Raw genomic sequence first — 25,544 nt, 5'->3', positions numbered from 1 at the left:
GCCCACATCGGACCGGATCGGCGCGTGTCTGGCGGCCCATCGTGTGTCCCTCCTCACACAATGCGCAGAGGTCAACCGCCAGGGCAGTGCTCCAAAAAGGCTGGAGTTCGTATAGCTCAGCGTGGACTCACGGCCAACAAAAGTGTAGGAGTCTGCGTTCGGACTAGGAGGCAAAGTCGAACAAAGCTGGAGATTAGAATATAAATGTCCTACTGATCCTACTCATCTGATGAGGAGGACATCAAAATGAAATCGGGCATGTTAATATGCGGCAAGTGGCAAGCAGCCGACAGGCGTTAAGCTGTTCTATCGGCCAGACGGATGATGCCTGATGTTTTCATTTTTCAAACCCGCTATCATCTCAGTCATTGCAAATACCTCTAGACACAACTCAACAGGAATTGAGACAACTACACAATAGTTAACGATCATTTAGAGGCATCAGAAAAATCTTGTATACAGTCGGAGAGATGATGAAATCCCAATCATTGGCGATAAATTCAAAATATTGATTCATAAAAATAAGCTAAAAAATGTCATGTAGTTGCATGGTCTGAGCCGCAGGTATAGACAATATCCTGTTGCTAATTGATTTGCTATTTTTACTGAATGAGCTGGTAATTCAATATCGTTCTTAGTTTACACACAAACTTTAAATCTGCCGACTTGCAGTCCGGGTACTTTTTATAATGGTTTCATGACGCCTCATATCTGAGACAAGCACTAGCGACAGGGCAGACCAGCTTGCATGGCTGCGTCCTCGGCGTGGCCGCTCAGCGGTTCCATATATGACGGTGGCCGTGGGTGTGCTTTGAATAGTGACCTCATGACGACAGGGTTTGGAGAATTTCCTTCACAGAGCCAGCGTCGCCAGTTTTCCTGACAGTCTGTATCATTTTGTGGCGTGGATTGGTCCCGGACCACTGGCTTTATAACGCTGTTTGTGTCACTCGCGTGCTAGTTTTGCTATCGATTATGGGGCTGAATTTCCGCGGACCATGTTTCTGTCAAAGCTGCAACACCCGGCCTCATGAATGTCACCGATATTTCGTCCGTTCTGGGAGCAGCTGCGACCGCTGCAACACGGTCGCTGCTGGTCCGACAGATCCGCGATTCACCTCTGAATGCGCCACTCGAGGGATGAATGTGCCAAAAGGTGGCATGTGTCATTACCACGGCCAACAACTGATCGCACTTCGCTAATAATTTTCCCAAGAAAAACATCGAAAGGAATTCTTATTGGCCAAGTGTTACAATAAATCCTTTGTCAAAACATTGATAAAGCCTTTGAGACTTCATGCGAGCTGAGAGATAAATACAAATGACTCATTTCTATCTCAGGCCGGATCAAAGCGTTTATTATGATTACAAACATTGCATCTATCGTCTCCGAAGCGAGTTTCGGGCTGCACTTTAAACAATAAACACAAACAAGCAATTAGCAACACATCAAAGAGATAGGCAATGCCCATTGCCGATACCAAATACTTCGCTGAGCAAATCAAAATTTCAAAGATTATGATTTATTGTAAATAGTGATCCCGTGGATAATGTACTCTGCGAATCTACACATAAGTGTGCTGATAATAAATCCAGCAGGCACGTTCAGCAGTGGAAGCCCTTGGGTCACGATGTTCACATCTGATTCAGATGGTCGGCATCGAAGGACGATCACCACTCGCGTCAATCCAGTCTAAATCCGCATACTGCACATATACTTCTGCAGTATCTCGCGTCCTTCTTATCAACTGACGTGCACATCGTATCTGCACGCCGAATCACGACCTTGTGTTCCCACGGCAAAGGCCATCCCAAGGCTGATCTTCTGGTCATGTTCTGAGCTGAGAGAGAGTGTAGAGCATCCCGAGTTAGTCATCACTGGCTGCAACGCGGCACGAAGACAGTACCTTCTGTTGGCAGTCTCGATGTAACACTCGATGTGAATGACACATCACACAGGCAGCAATCATAACATTACTCACAGCAGAGCGAATATATCTCTTCAGAGACACCCGCTAAGTGTTTCCATTCAATGCCGAATGAAGCGGCATTACATCAGATGTATAGGGAGAGTATCACAAGCGAGTACTACAAGTTTATGCCCCTCCTTGCACGGGTTCACACCACGGGACTACAACCAAACCGTCATAATACCACGAGGAAGATGCAGAGTAACCGTAAACCATGACGGTAGTGCTCGCGGTGCCCGACACGGTACGAGGTCGATCGCGAGTCGCGACCCGCCGGCGGTGGTGAGTGCACCTCGTGAGGCGGTACGATGACGTGTCGTCCCTGATCGTCGGCCCGATCACCCGTCCGGGTAAGGTTACCGGCTCTGATACACATGGCTATCGGGAGCGGCGGCGGCACATCAAACACAGATCGGCGTTATTCCCCTCAGCAGTCCCCAGGTGGGCCCCAGCTACGGGGAAGGCCGATCTATAGACAGAGCTCCAGGAGGCTCCGGGGACAGGGGGTTCAAATGGCACCCCTCTCACTCTTAATCCCAACATCTTCCATCGCTCCACACTCAGAACAGTAAAAAGCAGCCCGAGCCGGCCCTTTGAAGATCCGTTTAGGTGCGACCGGACAGCAGCGTAGCCTTTTTTGCCAAACATTGCACACTTCAAACAAAACGGCTTCTTTTCAGCCTTGCACGAAGGTTGGAGATTAATTAGCACGCGATCACAAAAGTAGCCAGCCAAAGAAGGAAAAATGATACTGGCTTAACAAGCGTTAAGTCGTAGTTATGCGCTAATTCCGGCGTATCGGGCTCCTGTTCATGGCATGTAAGTTCAACAGCCCGACATGCAGCCATGCGCACAGATATTTTAAACTATAGAAACATGCGCGTATAGCCTTTTTACTCGGCCATAACGAGGGTTGCCGTGGGCAAGTGCTTTCCTTCAGTAGGTGTTACTCGTAACACGCTACCAGCCAGTGAACATCAGCACTGGATACATTTTGCACGGTCTGATTGAGCTCACACAAATCTGGATATGCTGGAACACGGTCGCCTCTACAGTCTCGATGATCCCATATAAATGGTGCCACTTCGTCAACAGTTCGGTAGAGAGACTCAGCTGCATGGGGGACCTAGCCGGTGACGGTCGCTATAAAAATATACAAACCGTCACCAATCTGTATGAATTGATTTGGCTGCAGAGATCTGCGTGGCGGTCAGTGTCAGGTCCGTTAGGCTCACGGTATAACAAATGACCGCTGCTGCAGTCTGCTGCCAGATCATATCACGCACCTAATATGCCGGCCCACGCGCTGCGCCTGACCACGGTCATATCGCCCGGATTCGGCCGAGAGCCACCGAAAAAAATGATCGATTGGAAACGGATTAACGGACCGTCTCGGCGATTGCGTCGTCCATATTTCTTGGTAAATTAGCAAACGCTGCAGAAAATGTGCCGACTGCGTGTCATCGGCAGATTGAATTGATACGAGGTGACATTTGAATGTGCCGCACGACAGAGAGCCTGTCGCTTTTTATTTGAGACACATCGAAAACTGGCACGCGACTTTCACCCTTGGGAGAACCTGGTTCATATCATGTTGAAAGAGTTTTGGCTGCATTACCCCGAATTATTTGAAGCCCGAATGAGCCGACTGAGTTTTGAACAAGGCACAACTGGCTGTCAGCCGATTGTTTATCTCTCTCGATTTGTCTTTCAACGTTGCAAATGCTGGGCGAGATTTGACAGCGCCCTTTTATTCAGCATTCAGCAGCCACCTATAGAGCGAGACAACTCTAAAATCAACCAAAATAATGGTTTATTATCTAAACGTTTTGGCCGGGTATCCCCGCTGTGGTCTTTGTGCATTACTTTCAAGGGAGGAACATGCGACGGCCTCGTCAGTGGACTGACGGCGTTGGGTTGGCGCCTGGTGGTGATGGCCGTCGGCTCCGGTCAGACAGCGGCACATCAGACACATTTCTGCCGGCCCGGGGAGAGTGTTCCGCCGTATTATACGGCCCGTCACACCGCGTTACCGCGCCGTTACCACAATAAGACACAATGCGGCCGGCGCCTGGAAGCCGTGCATCACAATGCAATTGGCGGCGTCTATGGTCGGCCAGCCGGCGCCGGAAGACCTCATAAGAAGGCTGGCCGACGGCCGCTCTGGGCTGTGGGGGTGGGGAGGGAATCATCCCCGTGACGAGCGGCCCAGCACGCCCTGGGGGAGGAGGGGGAGGGTGGCGCCAGTCTCGGCGTCAGTCTGGGGCAGGCCACCCCGCCTCCGGTCTGCCAGACTGGCCCAGTTTCGGGGAAACTAGCTCCGCGAACTGCTTCATCACTGTGGAGCACAGAAACTACCCAGGGTGACCCAAACGCCCTGAGGCAATCCCGAGGATATCACAGATTTTAAACGCCCTTCCAATTCGGAAAACCGATGGGCTGATCCATATAAATCCTTACTTCTCGGTCAGTGTTGAAGGCGTGACGATGGCGGTGCCCAGCGGGATGGTGCGGGAGAGTGGGGAGAGGGCGAGGGCGAGGGCGAGGGGCGTGGCGCCGCTGCCGCCCACAGCTCGGTAGCAGTTAATGGGGCGAGGACGTGATACAGCGCCAGTGCCGCGGTTAATGAGGTGAGAGCAGAGATAACCCCGGACGGGTGGGAGGCTGGCAAAGATAGCGCCACGCATCCGCCGCCCCCGCAGCCGGAACGCTACCTTACGCGGAGCGGCATGGGCGTACAGTTTTTCAGTCCTGAAGAAGCGATACTGGATTTCATGGGAACGCCGGGGAGCCGGCAAGGGTAATACTGAAGAAGCTGAACAAGTTGTGGAGTTATCTGACGTGTCACGTCGGCGGGTGTCACCACTCTTCAGCGTGTGTCAGCTCGTGTGTCAGTGTGTGTCAGGGGCGGCGGACGTCTGACAGACACCGCCAGGTGATGGAGAGATAGGAGCGCCACCGCCGTCACCGCCGGCCCTCGTCGAGTCGTCACCTCGTGAAGAACTGCGCCCGGTGATCGCTCGGACAGCACTGACTGCTTCTTCAGAGGTCAGCAGGAACAGGGAACATCTGCCGGTCTCCTGCCCGTTACGGAACACTAGTATTTCACATAAGGACGTGGAGTGACGACTCTGGTCTCTCGATAGTGACGTGAGTGTGGTTTACACGAATTATCAAAAGTGGCACGCAAAGACACAATTATTTTCCTGAATCGATAAATATTCCAAAAGGCCCACTTCGGCGCAGCGAGGTTTGATTTGACCAAGGAGTATTTCAATTATAATGACAACAGAATGCACCAAAAATTAAAGAAACAACAAGATAAGGTATTTCAAATAAGTTGCGTTCCTTGAAAACCATCAAATAGTTCCAGGAAATCGTGCTTGATCAAACAAATATGAGTCGGTGTATCAAAGAAAACCTTAAAACCACAAAGATTGTGTTTCATAAGGCTTCCAAACAAGGCTTCGGCAAAGCGATATCACATAACTATCGGTTTTGCTATCATGAGTCTATCAGATGTTCGGATAACTCGGACTCTATTATGAATTCAGTGGGTATCCCTTGTATTGAATTGTGGAAAACCGCACGAGATGAACATGATCGTAAAGGAGATGGGAGCACGCATTCTTGTCGTTGCAAGTGCATATTAGGAATGCTGTTGTTGAAATTTATGCATAGCTGTTCTATCGACAAAAACGGGAGTCGCTTGATTATAAGCTGACCCCCTGAACGTTGTTTCCTAATTAGCTGATTAGTTCACATCGCACTTATGTCTTATTATCTAGCGTTACCAATAACAATAGTAAGCCAATTGCATTCACAAAGCATTGCTTCATCCAATGTTCAGCTCATGGAAACCCTCATCAGCGTTCCACAGTCGTGGGACTATAGACAGAGCGCCACATGCGCCACCGACCTCATCAGCCGAGGAGCGGTCACCGGTGGTAGATGAGGGGAGAGGAGCGCTCCCATACCCAGTCGCACCCCACTGCTAGGTGAGGCATCCATCATACCTATACACGGCGGCGCATACATCATAGCACTGCCATCGGGGCATGAGGGCAGGACAGGGCAGGACGGGAAGCGGGGGCAGGGCAGAGGGGGCGTGTTTGGTTCGCTGGTTTGCATGGGAGGAAGAACGAATAACCGAACTTGAACATTCGGCGTTGGATGACCAGGAGGAAGGAAGATCAATAGGCCAGTTGGACAGAGATATATGGAAAATATCACAACGGAAACAACTGAAACGAACCTTATATTGCTGAAAATTTCTGGATTTCAAACCGCGGTAGTTTTACAACAGCGAACAACGAAGTTTAGAGAGAATCACATGAAGTAAATAGATACGAATCGATGTAGCGTGAAACCACGCACACGTGTTGTGAAGGGAGGACGCAGCACCGAATGACACGGTATGTTAGGGAGAGTAGCTCACTGGACACGGTTTGATGCTGAGGCGATACGATGTGAGGCGCTGTGATAGATTGCATTTGGCATGGTGTGACGATGTGTGTCGTTTTTGGTCATGGTAAAAAGTTGCGTGACAGAGCCAGGTGGGCACAAAACAAATTTGGAGAAACCAATATTTATATCGAAACAAAAAGTCAAGAATGATCTTCTTTGAACCTAGCCACCCAATGGCCATTGAACACTTTGGCCAAAGGTCAAAACAAAATCAGATGGAGACGAAATAAATATGAAATCGATGAATAACAAGCCATATAATATGGCGACCATCCAATGCTTTCGCCTTGTGGTTGGCACACATGGCCATAATGAACACAAATGAACCTGAATGACTGTCACCTTGATGTTCATGCCGTATTTGCTGTCTTAATGGAGCCTCTCAATCATGTGAATTCGTGTCATTACAATATAAATAGCATACAATCACCGCGTTTCGACTAGAGCTGTTACAAGCTGAATGGGCATGGAAATTGATAAATATCCGGGGCACTAAAACTTGTCGGTGCGGAAATGAAAAGTTTTGATTAGCTGAAACTTTCAACTGTCAAAAAGCAATAACAAGCAGTTGGCTTTCATCTTTAAGAAAGTAATCAGCATCATGACAAATAACGTCATGGTTATGTAGACTTAAATCCCAGTACAAACGAAATTGTGGGCGATCAATCAATTACAAGCAAGGACGTTAGAGACATTTTCGGTGTCTTGCGAATCTCTAAAGCTCTAACTGCACTCAGCGAAACGACATAAGCTGCTAAACCTGAATCCCAAAATAGCAGACGATTGAATTGTTTCAAAACGCAGTCATGAGTTTGACAAATTCGGCGCACTGACACAGACAAATCACCCTGAATGGGTGCGTTTCGCGCTCGATGCTCGCTCGGTATGGAGGCATTTGTTCTCGTCCGTCAGCCTCACTCAGTCAGAAATGACCTTTCCACATCGACTGGCCGCTGACTGGACCAGCCAGGTCTGCGACTGGACCGTCAAATTCGCCTGTATCAGCACACGTATTGTACCGCCCGCTCGGACAGCCTTCGGTCGGCTGGCCGGGCGGTTTGGACACGGGGGAGGGTCGGCCGGGCGGCCCAGCACAGCGGGAGGTGGGGACCGGCAAATTCCTGGCGGAATTCCATCTCCTGAACGGGCCAGCCACGAGTGAGCGCCCGACGCCCGACACGCGCGTCCAATCCGTCCCGTCAGAAGCCAGGCCGTTTGAAAATGTGGGGACAATCACACGCCCCTCGCGTCTGAGCGTAAACACCACGAGAGCGACACGGGGTGTGGGGGCGAACACCGGGCCACCCGCAGACTCCGTACCCAAAGGGAGCCGCGGGTGCCGAACAGGTGGGCTCTGAAAAGGGCAGTTCACACAGGCTGGTTGAGCATTCTTACTGTGAATTTTCTGTAAGCCATGATGCCAAGAGGAATAGTTGGCCATTAGCTGACATCATCGTCAATGAGCGGCCATCTGAACACTGTTGCTGGTTACAATCAGCAGCTGAGGATCAGGATGATTCCCACCGTCAACCACAAACCGGGTGGCCTGACATCATGTTCTTTGTGTTCCATCTCCGGCTGTTGCTCAGAACAGTCACGAACGGTCAGCATTACGCAGGCTAACAATCCCAGGGGAATGTCAGACACCGCTCGCTGGCGGCCTATCCGACCATCAACAACATTCCTCCGTGAATCTCCAGTGAGCCAAACATGTTATCCAATTTCATTATTTTACCAGTCGTAGCTTGTTACGATCCCAGACCTATCCTTATCTAATCAGCAGCACTTCTCCGCACAAAAAGTTATACCCTCGGGCGCATCGCTGCACGGTTTCTGAGCATCGCCTCACGTTTACCTGAGTCAGGCATTGAAACAATTTGTTGGTGCTGACCTCGGAGCCCGTTTAGTGGATTACCAATGCGTTCTAAGCCCTGAAGAACAGCACGTCAGCGATGTCTGCGGTGAACAGCGTCACTTTAAACACGTGTTTCACGTGTAAAAAGTGACACGCCGGCTGCGGACAATTAGCGTCGCATGTTGCCACGCCGCCTGTCCACACTAATGAAGGCTCGCGTCAAAAATTGATATCAACGCACCGTCTCACGCGAGGTGGGGAATAAGTGCTGGAAAATGGACGAGCTCCTGGTACATGCATAGGTATCTTGAACAAATTGAGCAAAAAGTAAAGTGAATTCCACTTGCAAGTGACTTCCTTCATGTGGATACTTTTACTTAGAAATAATAAGAGGAAAAATTATAAATGAAGTCCTTGAAAATCATCCGGAAAGGTCCTTCAAAACATCCCTGAGCATCGAGCATGCCGTTCAACGCCATTCCCAGCCTTCACCTCCACCTAAGCGTCTGCCGAAGTGACTGACTGACCTGTGAAATGTTGAGTCCGTTCAGCGGCAGACACTGCTCCTCGACCCGCTCCACGGCACCCGTCCTCTTGGTCTTCTTGGCTTCGAGCGCCAGGTAGAGGTCTAGCACGGGCACGCCGCGCGCGCGCACATCACTCTCAGTCAGCATGTTCACCATCAGCATCACCCAGATGGGCCGCTTCTGCTCCCAGTTGCCGGCGATGGCGTTGAAGAGGTAGTCGGCGTACAGTCCGCGGCCGCGCTGGTCGGCGGTCAGCCACAGCGGCATCATGTTGCGCACGTAGTCGAGGTGCTTCTCCAGCCGGCGGTAGATGTCTCCGGGCAGAAGCTGCTCGAGACGCGCGCCGCGCGGCAGCAGCTGACACTTGGTCAGCGCCGATATGGTGTGCTCGTCAGTCAGGTCGAGCTCGAAGAACACCGAGTCGGCCAGCCGGAAGGCGCGCTTCACGTTCTCCGGAATGTGCTCCCAGACGCGGTTGTACGGCACGTGGATGGTGCCGAAAAAGTACGACGGTGGTTTGGTGTCGATCCGCCACAAGAACGACGACTGGCGAGACTGAAACAGACGGAGTGAGGCGACTGTCAGAGGACCGAGCATCGAAAGCAACATGATGTCCTCAGGCTTTATATCACGCATGAGCCGTGTTCTACCAGATCTTTTTACTGGGTGTCAGGGGAGAAAAATAAGCAACCTTTTGAAACATTAAAAGGCTGTACATTTAATTTCACTTGTGGACTGAGATATGTATATGTTACAGGCAATGTGTGGAATCAGGCATTCTATAGAATGCCTAGGCTTTCTATAGAATGCCTGGCCGACCAGGCATTCTATAGAATCCCTATGTATTCTATAGAATCCCTGACTGCTTAGGCATTCTATAGAATGCCTGGCTTAAGCTCCCAGGCATTCTATAGAATGCCTAAGTATTTTGATTGTCCGAAACACACTTCGAAAATTAGGGGTCAGTGGCAGTAATGCTATTTGTTAACCTAATTTTCTTTGTTGGCCTAGGCCGGTCGTCACCTCACACCATTTCAGGGCAATGAGTTGAGAGGAAGCGAGGGAGAACTTGGGCTATGCCGACCACCAAATGGTGCGCCGCAAGCAGCAACTGATCCAATCCCGTTGGCACGGGAGAGCCACGGCGCAAGGCACGCGGGAGAGCCACAGGCCAACCAGTCGCAAACGGTTACCCTCGGAGGATTACGCCGCTACAGATACGAAGCTGCATTAGAAGAGTGTTGGCTGGGAGGGTGGACCGTAGGCTTGAATCGAAAGTGATTGCGAATGACGGTGGCTTTGTTCTGATGTTAGAAATGAAGGTGAAGAATATACCAAAGGTCACATTTTATGTCGTCATAAGCACTTCGTGTAATGACTCCAATATACATGGACAGCTCAACCCACACTGTAATGTCAGGGAATAACCCAAATAAATGGTTCATTATTCCACGTCCGGGCGGTGGCCCGGCCGTAACAAGAGCCGGATTAGGTGTTGTTCGACCTCCCCTTCCAGCTTGACTTCTGGGCCATGCGGTATTCGAAAGGTTGTCAAAATAATGAAATTTTACTCCAGTTCTTCTTTGCCAATGTTCGAAAGGATGCCATATCTAAAACAAATAGCTAAGCCATTTTTAGGTCAGGCAAATTTTTGTCCATTTTTGGCTCGTAGCCGTTTTCTCCAGTTTGACCTTAAATCAATTCCTTAGAAGGCAAACACCTCCAGAAATGGACGATTTGTCAAACTTTTTTTCTGTGTAATTTTTACCAAAGGCGTTTCCGATATTGACATTACCACCATCGTCTTTCTAGCGTTAAGATAAATACTCTGTACTTTCAGAATGAAATCCTGATACAATTTGACCTAATAAGGCTAGATTGAATACCTGACCGGAAAATTTGACTGAATGAACATGAATGACTGAATGAACATTTGACTGAATGAACATAAATAGCTGACCGCAAGGTAGCCTACAGAAAATAATAATGTTACATATCGGTCTGTGCTCATAATCTTATACATACAACATACACTAATATGTTCGTGATTCGTGTATTTCCTAGGCATTCTATAGAATGCCTGAAAATCAGGCATTCTATAGAATGCCTAGGGATTCTATAGAATCCCTGGTGGGTCAGGCATTCTATAGAATACCTAGGGATTCTATAGAATGCCTGGTCGGCCAGGCATTCTATAGAATGCCTAGGCATTCTATAGAATGCCTGATTCCACACATTGCCTGTAACATATATGCAGCATTTCCATTGAACAATGGACATTGGACATTACACGTCCTATCTTGTTTCTTGTTCATAAACCATGCAAAATGAATGTGACACTTACGGCTCATCACTTGACAGTTTGTAAATACAAACCGTGCATCATGGGCCGTGGGGACGCCTGGTACCTAATTATTCATGCTGCCAACCACGGACGGTGGAACGGAACGTGCACACCGTAACAAACTGCATGTCATGTCTTTGTGAGCATCTGTTGCAGAATTACCTACAAGTTGATAACGCAAACATAATGCAACGATACATGGCGGGCATTGAGGAAAATTCACGGCATGCGACATCGCCATCCTCGCGTTTTCTCCGCGCACTTTTGTCCGGGAGCTGGCATTTTGACACCATTCCAGCCAAAAGAAGCGCATCAAAAGACTGCCAGGACTCGGAACAGCAGTCAATTGTGGTTCTCGGAACGCCGGCCGGGTAGCCAGGTGACTGAATGCATAGCCATTCGCGGGCCGGCTCCGGCTGATACATACAGGATCGTCATTACATACCGCCGCTGCCGCCACCGCCGCCGTTCGCTGGCCGAGTCTGCCCCGGCTCCACGGTCAGGACACTCTGCCTAGCGCCCCTAATTGCTCAGTTTGACAGATAGTAGACCGCCGCGGCGTGCCGGTAGCGCCGACCTGCCGCTGACCTGCCGCTGACCTGCCGCTGACCTGCCGCTGACCCCTGCCACCCCGTCACCCGACCTGACCCCGCCGCCGCTGCAGACCCAGCCCAGTCGCACAGCCGACCGAGCCCGCTCATCAGCCATGCAGTGCGGCGGCGGCGGCGAGTTCTCAGCGCGCCAGTCCGTCAGAGGCCGATCGGACGGGCGCCCGAGGCGAGCGCCGGTAATCGGCCTCTCATTAGGTACTGAGCGGACGGCGGCGGTGCCGGCGGCGCCCGGTTAACGGCACGATACTCCGTGCAGAGCCGGCAGTGCCCGTGCTCGCGCAGTGGTAACCACGCTGGTGCTCGCTGGCTCGCGCTGATCAGACGTCAAGGATACTGCGGACCGGATCGGCGGCAGTGAGCGCCGAGCGCCGGGGCCGGAGCTGAAAGCCGAACAGTCGGGCTGCACGAACCGAGAGAGATGGAACAAATCAACCCGTGCAGCATTGATGGGATATGCAGGTCCCCGTTTTCTGGCGGAGCAGTTGAAGGCTTATGAATGAATCGCCACGAGACAGACTAACCATGTCGCCAGATTGATTCTCATCCAGTAAACCAGACATTACTATCCTGTCCTCAAGTTCAAGCAACCACTTTTATATTATTGTCCTGACGTCTGTTCATGAGTGTTTTTCATAGCCGAGAAAGCACGTCATAGCGCTTCTCTAGACATCAAATGGAGCAGGAGCTGGTACCGGCCGACGGCTGAGGCCCCGTGCCGGTGAGACTCTGAGAGGTGGGCCGGGCCTCAGTGGCCACCACGGCGGAATGCTGGGTCATTAATTACGGCCGCACCGCCGCACACAGCCGCTATTTGAGTTCGGAAGTGGCCAAAATGCGATAACTCGTTAACCAGTTGACATTTTGCCAAGGAATTTTTATCATATGTGAAGTAAACCTTAAGGTCACGTATGGAAACGTATGAGCATCCTGCTGATCAGCAGCATTGCCGTAAAAATATTTTTGCTTGTAATCCGCGGATGACGGGTATATCCCATAACGTGGGTGACTCGGCAGGGGATTCTGCATAGCTTCCCTGATGTCTTCGAAACTACTCGTTCAATACTAAAAATTCAAGCGGTTTCTGATAGGAATAGCTGACAAACGAGACCTAACTTTGTCACAAAAGGTCATGGAAAGGTCATGGGTCACAAAAGGTCATGGAAGGAAATGCATACATTTTTAAGGTCATGCGACACATCTTTAATGGTCCATTTCGGCAAAAGCATCTAAAAATGATGTCATCTGGGTCGTCCGATTCGAAACTATTTCCATTCGACAAATGAAGGTCAGGTCACGGCGAGGTCAAAAAGGTCAAATTTTGAAGTGGAACATTCTCAACAAAAAAGATGTGCATCGGATACAATTTGAGCTCTGGAACACGATGATGCTATTCGTTTTGGTTTTCGATGGCAAGAACGTACTGAAATTGCCTTTGCAATATCGAAAATTGTGATTAACCGACTACGGTAAAATGCAAAAGCCGACAACATTACCATTTCTGAACATATCTGACTGAAACTTTCCAAAAGCAATGCATACGTTACATACAAAAGCCAATAAGGTTCATTCTGGTCGATGGCTGCTCCCCAAAACTCTGAATGTTATCAACCATATCGGAAATTCTTACGATGTTCTGTTGGCTGGATGTCTTTTGGCTTTATTGAATTTGATCAGACTACATTCAGTTAAGACGACGTACATTTATTGGTCACCAGAAAGTATACCCACAAGTCAATCGACAATCGACAACCAACAAATGCAATCGACACGAGCGTCGAGCACCCCCCCCCCCCCTCCGCACAAGCAACTGCCGGGGCGATTAGACGGACCGCGCTCCTCTCTCGCAGCTGATTGGTCAGCTGCCGAACCGCACGGAAGTCAGCTGCACGGCCGCCGCCCGGCCGACCTGACCGGGGTCGGCCGGGCGGCGACCTAGCGTCGCTAGAACTGCAATAACTTTTGCCGGCAGTGTGATGCCGACCTAATTTTTTCAGCAAATGAATCACAATTGTACGGTATATGTTATGGACGCTGTCTCGAGGTGAAGCACGCTGTGCGTTTTTTGGTAGGCCTATGTAAATATTGAGACCCTCAAGCCCTTCTGCTTTGTGCAAGTGTGCAACAATTAGCTTACAATAACTGAGTGGGAAGTTTTTTAGATGCACTTTTGTTACCAATGGATTCAGCACATTTTCCCCTTTCAGCTGATATCTTACTTATGCATTTTCAAGCAAAGAATATGACAGGAGACTCGTCAACATTTACATGAAAATCGCAGCACAAGTTCGGTCTCACGGAGCAAAACAAAACGGTGTACTTTGGGAGCCCACCAATCTGTGCCAGGATGAGTAATATTTTTTCTGGATGATATTTTATACAGTCTGATCAATTTACGACCAGAAAATGTGAGAAAAGCACGCTTTAAAATTTGTCAAAAATTAGGGTATTGGCCACTTCTGAACCTGGATAGCGGCTGTGTGCGCCGGCTCTCACTGCGGCCACGCGAGGTGTACGAGCGGTGGGCGGCACCCGGAGGTCAGACTCGGGTCAGCCCAGTGTGTCAGACAGACCCGCATAATACAGGGTGGGTCCTCAGTTCTCACAGGTTCTCAAAGATATGAGCAGGGTGGTGAATGGAATTCGTATTCTGGGATTTACATACTCGCCCTTGTTGCAGACATTGCATCATTTGGCATGCCATTGCATCAGGCGTTCCGTTCCGCTTCCAGTGCTCTCATTCATTCAGATTCAATTAGCGTGTGCTTATCATGATGGGTGGTTGTTGCACGAATCGTTCCATAATCATTTAAACAGCTATGAATATGAATTAAATATGTATTTGATTACAAACGCATTTTGTGTTGAGCGGCGAAAGAAAACGCATTTGTAATGCGCTTGACTTTGCCCTTATATCTGAAGCAATTACTCCATAATCCATGCCGTCTGGTATCGCATCTGTCCGTCCATATCGTACCTCTCCGTCCTTGTGTAGAAACATAGCAACCCAGACGAACAGCCGAACAGCAGCGGTCCCTTTTCTGCGGCTTGTGATGAGAGCCCTCCGCACGCACCACCGCCCCCGCCGCCCGCCGCTGCGCCGCCTCCGCCCTGCCGCCCGCCGCCACCGCCGCCGCCCCCGCCGCCCGCCGCTGTGCCCCCGCCGATGGCTATCAGCCGTCTGGAGCCATCCTGGCCCGCCTCCCAGTCCGTTTGTCGACTTCCCAGACCCGACTGCCAAATCCCGGAGCCCACATCAGGACCTAAGTATGGGCACTTCCAGGACAATAGGTGGGTGGTGCCTGGGTAACCGCCGGCTTCTCAGTCGGAACCATCAGCGGAACCACGGCTCTCGGTGGAGGCGATGAAGAAACAGCACACAATTTTGAGTGATTTGGTACAACGGTGATTTTTAACATGATATCAGTATGTATATCGTTAAACGCCCTGAGTTCAGCAACGCTGTTCGGACAACATCGCTCTCTTACTTTAGGCATCGGATGGGAAAAAGGAAAACAAAGTTCGTCAGTATAAGAATTCAATGTCGCTACAAAAATCGATTAACGGGTGTCAAGTTCAAAATGGGACAAACGCAAAATTAAGGTAGACACTGTGTATTATTAGATATTTTAACGAAACCTTCACCACATATACCTTGTTCTGTCGCCAGTCCACTGGTACTAATGAATTTGAACCAGGGGTCCATGCCTGTCTGCCAGACGCACGTGCTCTCCCGCTATCTTCATTATCGATCGCGGCACCTCCGGGACAATTTTATTGATGCTGCTCAGGATTCTGGCACGCAGCTGCTGATCGGATGACGCTGTCCAGCCACCACGGTAGACTTCTTGTTTAAGTATGCCCAAGAAGTCCTCAACTGGTCCCAGCTGCGGGACATTCGGCCGGTTTTCCTAGCGGATTAAATATCAGGTATGCCAGCCTCCTCCAGAAACTGGCACGTGGCACGTGCATAATGAGCTGAAGCCAAGTCTGGCCAAAATGCATATCCATCCCTTCGGTAGCTGGCCTCGATGACCGGTTTGAGTTTGCTGTTCAGACACTTTGTGATGAAGACATGGGCGCTAACATTTGTTGAACTGGGGCAAATTGTTGGTTTTGCTACTCCCTTGGGTGATATGGCTATCCACACAAGAAGCTTACGTGGGAACTTTCCAATCGGACGATACGTCACATTCGAAGGTATGTCTCCACCAGGCCCAGCGTAAAAACCACGGTTTTGTGGCATTTCTGAGCCAGTGTAGGTTAAGTAGCTTTCATCGTCCATGATGGCATCTTGCTCTCGAGTGGCACTCAGTTTTCCCCGGCTAAGGGGTCGCAGGCGGCCCTTTTGAGATTGTTCTCGCTGAGCAGATACCGGAGGAGCTTTCTGGCGCATCCTATATCTTACCCCTTCCTCTCTGAGAATGTGTCTCACTCTGTCATGCGTTATGCCAAAGCTGCGGCCTAAGAGACGAAGTGAGACGCCGACTTTGCCGTCTGCCATGCAAACAAGGCCTTGGCGCCTCTTTGCTGACATTTTGGGAGCAGGCCTGCCATTCAGAGCTCGTCGTATGTGTCCTTTGTCTAGGAATGTATTGATAACGCGATATATCAGTCGGTCGTGGAATACCAAGCGATTTAACATGGCGGAAAACCTGAGCCTTAGTCAAGTTCGGGTTTTGTCAACTACTCTCGCGACAATGTCTCTTGCGGCTTGCTTGCTCAAAGGCTTCATGACGACTGATCTATATACGTAGCCACAATATTTTAACATCATGCTCGTGCAATTCACGTATGGACATTCTGTCCAAATTTCAGGTGAATAGGGAGGTTGAAAATAGAGCGATTTCAATTTTGTCTCATTTTGGACTTGACACCCGTTATAACGTCTAATTCATAACAATTTAATAGAAAAAGCATTCTGTGGAAAACATATGAAAGACAACAACTAGGGATAAACGAAGATAAGACAAAGGTCTCGACAAGTGAAAAACGTTTTGTCCGTCTTGCAGTTCGCCAGTCTGCCGAGGGCTGACGCCGTCCGACAGCCGCAGTCGGCACAGCCGTCACCGCCACCGACGTTTTTCTGTCACACCAAGACGACAAGTGGAAAAGAGGAAACCGACAGACCGGCAGAGAACTGAGCAAACACGGAGGAAAGAGCCAAAAGAATCACTGAAGGGAGAATGTTTGAACTTTCAGCCCAGGCTGCCGTTTGTTGATTTTGATTCCGGGGCACTCAGCTGCTCTGATGTCTGACTAACATAGGAACCACTCAAACGTGTGTATTTGACGGAAGGAGCCCCTGAGGAGTGTGTATTTGACGAATGTTCTGAAAATATTGCATCTCGAGAGGGCAAAATGACTCTGCGAAAGGTCGGTGTGTGAAAATAGAGCCGCGTGGTGCTGTTTCAGTTCCTTGTGTCATCTATATCTGCTGGGATAGTCGTCGATTTAACTCACCTGCGGGTCACAGTAGTCAGGTCGCCGCGACCGACGGGCCTCCGTTCCGCTCAGAGCCACCACGATCACCAGCAGCTGCAACAGAGGCACAACACCGGGTCAGGAGTCTGACGGAGTCAGCAACTCGACTGTCAACATCGAGTGAACGATCAGACAGGTCAGCAGCTGCACCAGTAACACAATGCACGGTTAGCGGTCAGGCAAAGTCAGCAGTTAGCCTGAGACAGCGGCACAGAGCGAGGTCAGCAGTCTGAAATTCTGCCGCAGTACGGCATGGTTCAGTGGGCTGAAATTGTGCAGCAGAGAGCTGGATCAGCGGTAGCGGGTTCATCAGTACACGATCGTTTAACGACATGGCCATGGATGGGATGATCGCACATCGGATGGAATGAGTGGAGATCGGAGGAGGTTGGCGGATATGAATTTGGTCGACTCAGGAGCATTGATTGAGATCGATGTTGAAGCGTGTCAGACGATATTAAATGAAGTGTGGGAGAGGTCGATACCAGCGGATGGGCCAGACGAGATGAAAGCTGAATACAAAAATGTCAAAAACTTATAAAAAGTCAAACACTGACACGTCTTTTATCAAATACCATCAAATGTCAGACACAGCCGTCTCGTTTTGAAACAAACGAGGTCACATTCTCCAATAACTTTTTGATACGGAATTCAGCGTCGACCACAGTGAAAATCCGGGCTTTGACTGCAAATTCTAGACAGGGACTGACGACATCAGAGCGGCAAGGAAGTCCACAAGCTCGGCCAGAGGTGGGGCAGAGGCTCAGGAATTAGCTAAGGTCGAGCCTAGGCACGGCTAAGTGACCCCGCCAGGTACGATATCTGTAAAACGCAGTTCGTGGGCCATTTCTCAGCGGTGCACATCACAAGATCGGGCTGGTAGGTGGATCAAACGGCGGCGCCTCTGAAGTCGGGGCCGCCCCGCGAGGACGATTTATGACCGCCGATGGCAATCTCTCAGAACTGACTGCGGCACGGGCGGCGGCACGGGTACAGCGGACAGAGAAGGAACAGGGACGGGTACAGCGAACGGAGGAGATCGGGAGGAACAGGCACGGGAACAGGGACAGAGATAAGAGGAACGGGACGGGTACAGCGGACAGAGAGGGAGCGGAGACGGGAACAGGGAGAGAAACCAAAGGAGCGGGACGGGAACAGGGAATAAAGATCAGAGGAACAGGGAACGGAGCTCAGAGGCGCAGGACGGGTACAGTGGACGGAGGAGATCGGAGGAACATAGATGGGGACAGGGGACAGACGCCATCATAGGAACAGGGACGGAACAGGGCAAGGAGGAGATCGGGAACAGGGGACAGAGGAGACGGAACTGGGGACCAGAGGCCCGAGACGAGAACAGGGGACAGAGACACCGAAGGAGACTACTCGAGGTAGTCTGGACTGGTATGTAGGACGGTCCCAACCTTTCAAGAAACTTGAAACAGCGACAAGGAGACGACAAATTCGGTTGATGGCTATTGGCTAGCCTGGTGTATAAAGGCAAAGATGAAGGCATCTTTGAGCTGAAATTCAAAAAGCAAGACTTAACTATGAGCTAGAAAACATCGTTCAGCTTTTTATGCTGGGTAGTGTATAAGGAGAGCACATGGAAGTGGATATGTCTCAGTAATACGGACGTCGAGGTATTTTATTGGCCGAGAGCTGTAGCTGCTTGTTACAGAGTTGTTCATAAAAACGGATGTTTCAAAATGAACTTTTTATTGTAATTCATTCAGATGTAGGCTCAGAAAAAAAAATTGCTGCCCCGACATATGACAACGTTCCGGAGCATTACCAGACACGGGATATTCACATGATAAGTCACCAGCAGGGGCCCTGCACTCTGGCACCGCAAAGCTGCAGGTGGGCCGATACTAGCGTATCCCAAATAGCAAGGCACCAGACGCGCACATGTTTTCTCGACAGGTGCAAAATATAGGCATCTATGTTTTACCCAGAAACCGACGACAAGACCGGAACTGTAATACACCACGGAATACATATCTAAGTAAACGATAATTCGTATGATATTACTGAGAGGGAATAGCGGTTACTGAGTTCAATGCATTCTGACAAACAAATCTACTTAGCCTCCGCTGTCAAAACAATGTAAACTGCATATCTTTATTGCATGCCGTCTCGGTCAAGAAATTTTATATCAGGATGACATGTCAAGCAGTTTCATGCAAACGGCAGGCATGAGGAAATAATAATTACTGTATAGTATTGAAGGCATTCCTAAGGTCACACTAAAATAGCTTCCCTTTGTAAGTGACAGCACCACACAGTGTTTCAGAGACTGTGGTCGACCGAACCGATTTTGGCGTGCGCCCCTGAACCAATCTGGTACGGAGCACTGCCCCGCGGGAGCAGGGGAACGAACGAGAGAGGAGGAAGGGCGGCCGTCATCAGGCGGGCTAATTAGCGCGCCGAGGAGACGTCAGCCGTCGGCGGCGACAGCTCGGTTCGTCGGCGGCGACGGAGCGAGGTCACGTCGAGAACGACGGAGGAGCGACGGCAGCGGCGGCCGAGGGCCAACTAGTTACAGAGACTGGTATAGACTAGCCACAGACGGGGCATTGGAACTCATCTATCGGCACTTCATTCCGGAGAGCAGGGGAGCAAATCCTCCCGCATCGGTCGTTACGCTTATTAGATGTGACGGCCGAGCGTCACCCTCGTCACGGAGGTGGTCATAGTCACGGCCGTGACGGTCAGTGGACGGTGTCCGCTGTCACGGCTCATTTGGTACGCACAGAGAGAGAGAGAGGGAGAGAGGGAGAGAGGGAGAGAGAGAGAGAGAGAGAGAGAGAGAGAGAGAAAGAGAGAGAGAGAGAGAGAGAGAGAGAGAGAGAGAGAGAGAGAGAGAGAGAGAGAGAGAGAGAGAGAGAGAGAGAGAGTCGGTGCCGACCACTCTGCAGCCGCCGGGACGAGTCCGTATATATCGATGATGACGGCGATTACAAATGAACCGCGCTCGCCAGCGGTCGGCGGCCGCGGTACGGACGGCGGCGCGGCGGCGCCCCAGTCCTGCCTGATGAATAGTTCCAGTCCGCCGTCAGGAGAAATGACGGTAAATTACCTCACGCGGAGACGGAGACACGGCACCTGTCGGACAGAGCTCCGAGGGGACCTGCCGCACCGTACCCTCCGGAGCGGTCTCGAGACTATTCGCCACGCCGCTACACCGCGCAATATCCCAGTATGGGAATCAAGTGAGAGTATTCTAATAGAGGATTTATTGATAACAAACGAAAGCGCGCTGCCGGCGGACTCGTCCCCGCCCTCCTGGCTTACCGACTGCGCCGGGGTGTCTGGCCGGCCGCTGGCGCCTTTTTACCGCGGTCCAGCTGAGCTAACCGGAGGGACAGGCGGAAATCGCGCACAATGCCCGCCGACCTCATCCATCACTCGGGGTGTAAGCCTGACTCGAGCGTCCCGAATCGGTGGCGCTCGTCATGAGGTCTTAATCCGGTGGCGGCGGCCGGGCGATCCCCCGATGGCGGCCACTCGGGTCGCTCCGGGGCCAGCCGGGCGCTCGTCGACCCTTCCCCGTTGTCACAATTTAATGCCGTCATGAGGCGGGCGGGGCGCGGGCCCGGCCGGACGGCGACCGCAGTCGGCGGCACCTGTGATCTCCGGGCACGGGCCGGTCACGTGACCGCCAGGTAAGGTCACGTGACGGCCAGGTAGGGCCCGGCGCGGCTGGGCGCAGCGGGATATCCGCGGCAGGGTCCCGGTCGGGCTCTGGGAAGGACTCCACGGCGCGGGGTCGCAGCGGAGTCGGTACCTGTATCTGCCGCGGTGGGACCGGCGCGGCGGCCGCCACAGCTGGCGGCAGCTGGCACTGTTTGCCCCGGGCACCGCTGCGCCAAACACTGGAACAAATTGGCAATGGCACCGACGCCAAACAGGGGGCCACCATTTAAACCACCGGCTCCGCGGCTTGCCACACGGGCCATGGGAGCGGTAAATATTGGCACAGAGTGGTCACTGTCATCGCCGCGGGCCTACCTCAAGATCGCAATGCGGCACGTCGAGTGCGCAGTGCGCACTCCACTGTGTTGGCATTAGCCCGGGAAGCTCTTTGGTCTAAATCCGGCACATCTCAAGAGCCCCTGGGAATCGGGTGTGCGTACACACGGATGGGATGGGCCTTACGGTGTTAAGCGTCTCCGTATTTCCATCGATTATCACACCAACCAAACCTAGGCTAGGCCATTAGGTAAAACCCCAGTCATTAGTGACCACACCTACGATTCGTGCGCTCATCGGCTACAAACCGTTTACCAGGCGGACGGGTGCCACGCTTCACGGCCGGGCCACATACATGAGGAGGTCCGCCACCGGCATGGGGACATGTCGCGTGCAAAGGCGCCTCTAATGACACCGTTTAGTTCGTGTAGCATTACCCGTCATCAAAGGAACCATTCAGGTCCGCTCACATCAATCACTTACGGCATTCCAAGCGAGCAATGATATTTAGGCCGCAGCTGGTAGGCGGTGCGCTGCAACCGAGAAAAACTCGGGGCCATTATTTAGGGTCGTGACAGAAAGTCCAGGGAACTACCGGAGCAGGGATTAGAGTCAACTGGCTAGGTCATCAGGGTAATCTTTACAAATGTGAGAGCATTAGAGCGCGGTGTGTATTTCGGTTAAAGGGACTGTCCCACCTTTAAAAAATTGCTTTGATATACTGTTCTTGTGTTGCAAGACATAGATTAGGGGCCCCTGTACACGAAATTGGCAAACATTCGGCCCATAGTTGGCTAATTGTTTAAAAATTCCAATTTAAAGATTTTGGATCGATTACGTCATATGATTGTTTTCTTATCGGGCAAAGTTTTTTTCCTAGCTGCCAAATCGGTGGCACAAAGTTTTGTTACGCTTCTGCCGCGAATAGTACAAACATTGCGCATGAAATCAAAACTCAGGAAATTGGTATTTTAGTAACATGCAAAGTAACACAAACATGTTCAATGTTCATGGAAAGGATTGAAATGAAAATTGGAAAATTGAAGCTTGAACTTTGTCAAGAAGAAGGTCGCAAACTGCAAAGAATATCAACAAGGCCTTATTTATCATTTTTAAAAGATTATAGAATGCTCCCTAATAAGCAAAAGCAAGATATTGATGTTTGATTATTGATGCTGCCCACAATGTCTTGGGCACATGGATGATGGAAGTGAGCTCAACTTCAATAATCAGACCTAAGAATCACAATGGATATAGCCATGAGCCAGACTGCAAAGTATGGCAATTTTGTCCAGATGTCAGTGCAGACTCCTTTGTCTGGTGCGGATTTAAGTGTGGTGCGGTGTGGATTTGGTTTGGTGTGGTGCAGATTTAGTGGAGCGGGGTGCGAAGTGTTCTCTCAGCCCTCTTTGGTGTGAATTTTCTGGCTCAGTTTGCAGGGTTTGTGTAAATTTTGAACTTAGGCCAGTGCTCCTTGGCGACCTGCGAGCCATACTCTGCAGTACTGGCCTGGGCCCATGAGCAAAGTAATATAATATAGTCTGTTCAAGATTCAATATAATAAGTCTGCAAAACACATTCCAGCAATTGTAATTGAAGCAGAATGAATTGTAGTGACCTGCATTTGTATTTTTGTTGTGTCTGTGAAAAATAATAAATATACCTACTTATTGGAAAAATCGTGGCCTTTCAGCACATTTGGCAGAGTTGTGTGACTCTGATGTAGTGGCTCATGTGGAACGCAACGAGCTGCGGAACAAGCTTGAATAGCATTTTGCCTCAGGGCTATCTGCCAGAAACATTTCATCTGCATGAATTTATCTACAGGCAAGTCTGACAAATTTGTGGATTAACTGGGGACCTTGTAAGCCTGCATATTAAATTCTAGCCTACCAGCTCAGCCCTATCCTCAGTTTCAGCATTCAGCATGATAACAGTTCTGATCAAGTTCTGATTGTCACCACTGAGACACCAATGGAGTCCTCTGAAATTTTTCCTTTTAATTAAATTATTTGTAAGAGTTTCAAGCTATATTTAGACCAAACATTTCACTCTCAAAGATCTGCGACCTACCCCACTCGTCCAGTAGGATGCCTGGCGTGCAAACAGTCCAGCAGTGAGCTGCCAGCCGGCACGCAGGGCAGCAGCAGGCAGCGGCAGCAACGGCAACTGGTGAACACGTCTTGGACTGCAGCCACGACATAATCTAGGCTAGCGTCTATTTAATTTGTCCATGTACAAGTCCCACAGCTCCTGCCCGAGGTGCCCGAGGTTGCGCAAGTCAGGGAACTGACCACCTCCAGCCCAGGCGTGGTTCACTGACTCAAGATATTTCGACTGACCAGTCAGAGTTCATGTTTTGCAACTTTTATCCAAGTTATTTGTAATTGTAATATTATAAACTGAATTTTAGGCATGACTTCATTTTTCAAGAGCTACAAAGAACACACCTTCCCTGTGCAGCACGTCTATTGTCCTAACATTAGTCACATAGTTGCAAGAAGCGACTTGAATGCGGAACCTGGCCTGTTTTGAAGCCCTGTTGTCTGTTGGGTGACACTGCACAGAGGTAAGGATGGGGTGTGATTTTGCTGCTGTTTGTCAGGTTCAATATGTGTGTCAATTAAAAAATGCACAGCATGGCCTAACAAAGCACATTACCTAGGTTTTGACAAGCAGCGCAGGCGACTGTGGTACAAAGGCCCAGTCCTGGTCCCATGCTCATGTTAGTAGCTTGATCTGCTCCCAGGAAACAAAGGTAAAACACTATTGACAGCTTTAAGATGAAATCTGCAGGAAAACTAAGCCATCTATAAAATCTAACATAAGCATAAAAGCGCAACAGAGCATTTCTGATTCAACGTGCAGCACTTCCGCTTTCATCCGCCATCAGCAACTCAGTTCAAAGAATGATGCATTACATCACTAAAATTTATTTCATAATACCTCTGCATGGTGTTCACACAAACAACAGTTCTTTACTAGACATGGTCGACCTCAGGCCACCCACACTTCAGCAAACAGGGTATTATCAATGTTTAACGGCTCAAGGTTAGTCGTCTTGGATGTTCAGAAATAAAAAGGTGAACATTCATTGTCTCTTCCTTATTTGTCACCATCAATAGATTGTGGACTCCTCAGAGCATGTCTTGATTATGGAGTTGAAACAGCAGTGAGCAAATCATTTATGATTTTGATACTATGATTAATTTCAGTGAGTTGCACACTTGAACTTGACACCTGCCATTGATAAGTTCATGGCTCTTGCATTCTTCAGTCACATGTAGGACGGCCTCTTAAATATTTAAATACAAAAATAAAAATACTGCTAGAATTAGAAGACTATTAGAATTAGTTTGGCATATCAATTTAATTCTCCACCTCGTGGCGCCGGGCGCTGTTCCAAGAGGCGTTGTTATTTTTCAAGGTTTCAATAAAAAACAAGTCGACAGATACAGAAACTTCGGAAAAGGCGGAAACGTCACAGGTTTTAAGTGCCAATACCAATACATTGTGGCACTTATTTGCACAGATGTCAAAATCAAACACGAATTTATTTGCGATGAAGTAATTGCTGGAGAAACGGTTTTCACGACTCTGATTTTCAAAGAACGCCCATCAAGATGGCTATCTCAACTCAATTCTAATGTTAAGGTGGGACAGTCCCTTTAATAGACGGCTTGTTATGAAATGAGGGTACGAGATATGGTGGCGGTGAATTTTCGCGTCTTGTGAGGGATTTGAACGTCATTGTAAATAGGTGATCTCAGGAAGGATGATATACTATGACATTTCACTGCGGAAACGATAAACTTACCATATAAATCAGTCTGGGCAAGGGAGCTCCACTTAGCACCAGCAATCCCATGGTTGTCCCGGCACAAAATCACCTGATCGATGCACCACTTTGTCCGAGCCACTGCCCCATTATGCCCCAGGCACCTCGCACGCACCGCACACTGCCTGGGCACCTCGTTCGCAGCCCCACGCACTCCCCCCCACGGCGGCGCGCGGCTCACTGGCAGTCGCCGGCCGGCCGCTGCACGGCGGACCCGGGCGGCGTGCCCGCGCCCCGCGGCGGTCGGCGGCCGGCCCGCCGACCAATCAGAGACCGCCGCTCAGCCGGCCGGCCGCTGAGGTCAAGCCCGTGTCACGCAGCGGGACGTTTGTGCGGCCGCAGCTCAGTACCCTGCTATGGGGTCAGTCGGGCCCGATCGGCGGCTCCTATGTTTGGTGGACCGTCAGCCAGCGGAGGCGGCGGCGGCCGCTTCAAAGCGCGTATCGGCGATCTTTGTTGGTGGCGCCCGCGCGGCCGGC

At 50.3% G+C, this 25,544-nt stretch overlaps 1 protein-coding gene across 1 annotated transcript in view; it reads right to left on the bottom strand.

Moving 5' to 3' along the window:
* The window catches only part of LOC122381180 (metalloprotease TIKI2-like), a 61,816-nt gene extending 36,541 nt beyond the window's left edge, over positions 1 to 25,275 (bottom strand). The window contains exons 1-3 of the mRNA XM_043365047.1: positions 25,045 to 25,275; positions 17,235 to 17,309; positions 8,820 to 9,374 (exon numbers count right to left, since the gene is read on the bottom strand). Coding sequence (XP_043220982.1) covers positions 8,820 to 9,374; positions 17,235 to 17,309; positions 25,045 to 25,095 — 681 coding nt within the window. The 5' untranslated portion in view covers positions 25,096 to 25,275. The remainder of the gene's footprint in view (positions 1 to 8,819; positions 9,375 to 17,234; positions 17,310 to 25,044) is intronic.
* Between the last annotated feature and the right edge of the window lie 269 nt (positions 25,276 to 25,544).

This window comes from Amphibalanus amphitrite, unplaced genomic scaffold (assembly GCF_019059575.1).
Source record: "Amphibalanus amphitrite isolate SeventyFive unplaced genomic scaffold, NRLGWU_Aamphi_draft 000115F_arrow, whole genome shotgun sequence".
NCBI lineage: Eukaryota > Metazoa > Arthropoda > Thecostraca > Balanomorpha > Balanidae > Amphibalanus > Amphibalanus amphitrite.
This window is presented reverse-complemented; position numbering and strand designations above follow the sequence as displayed.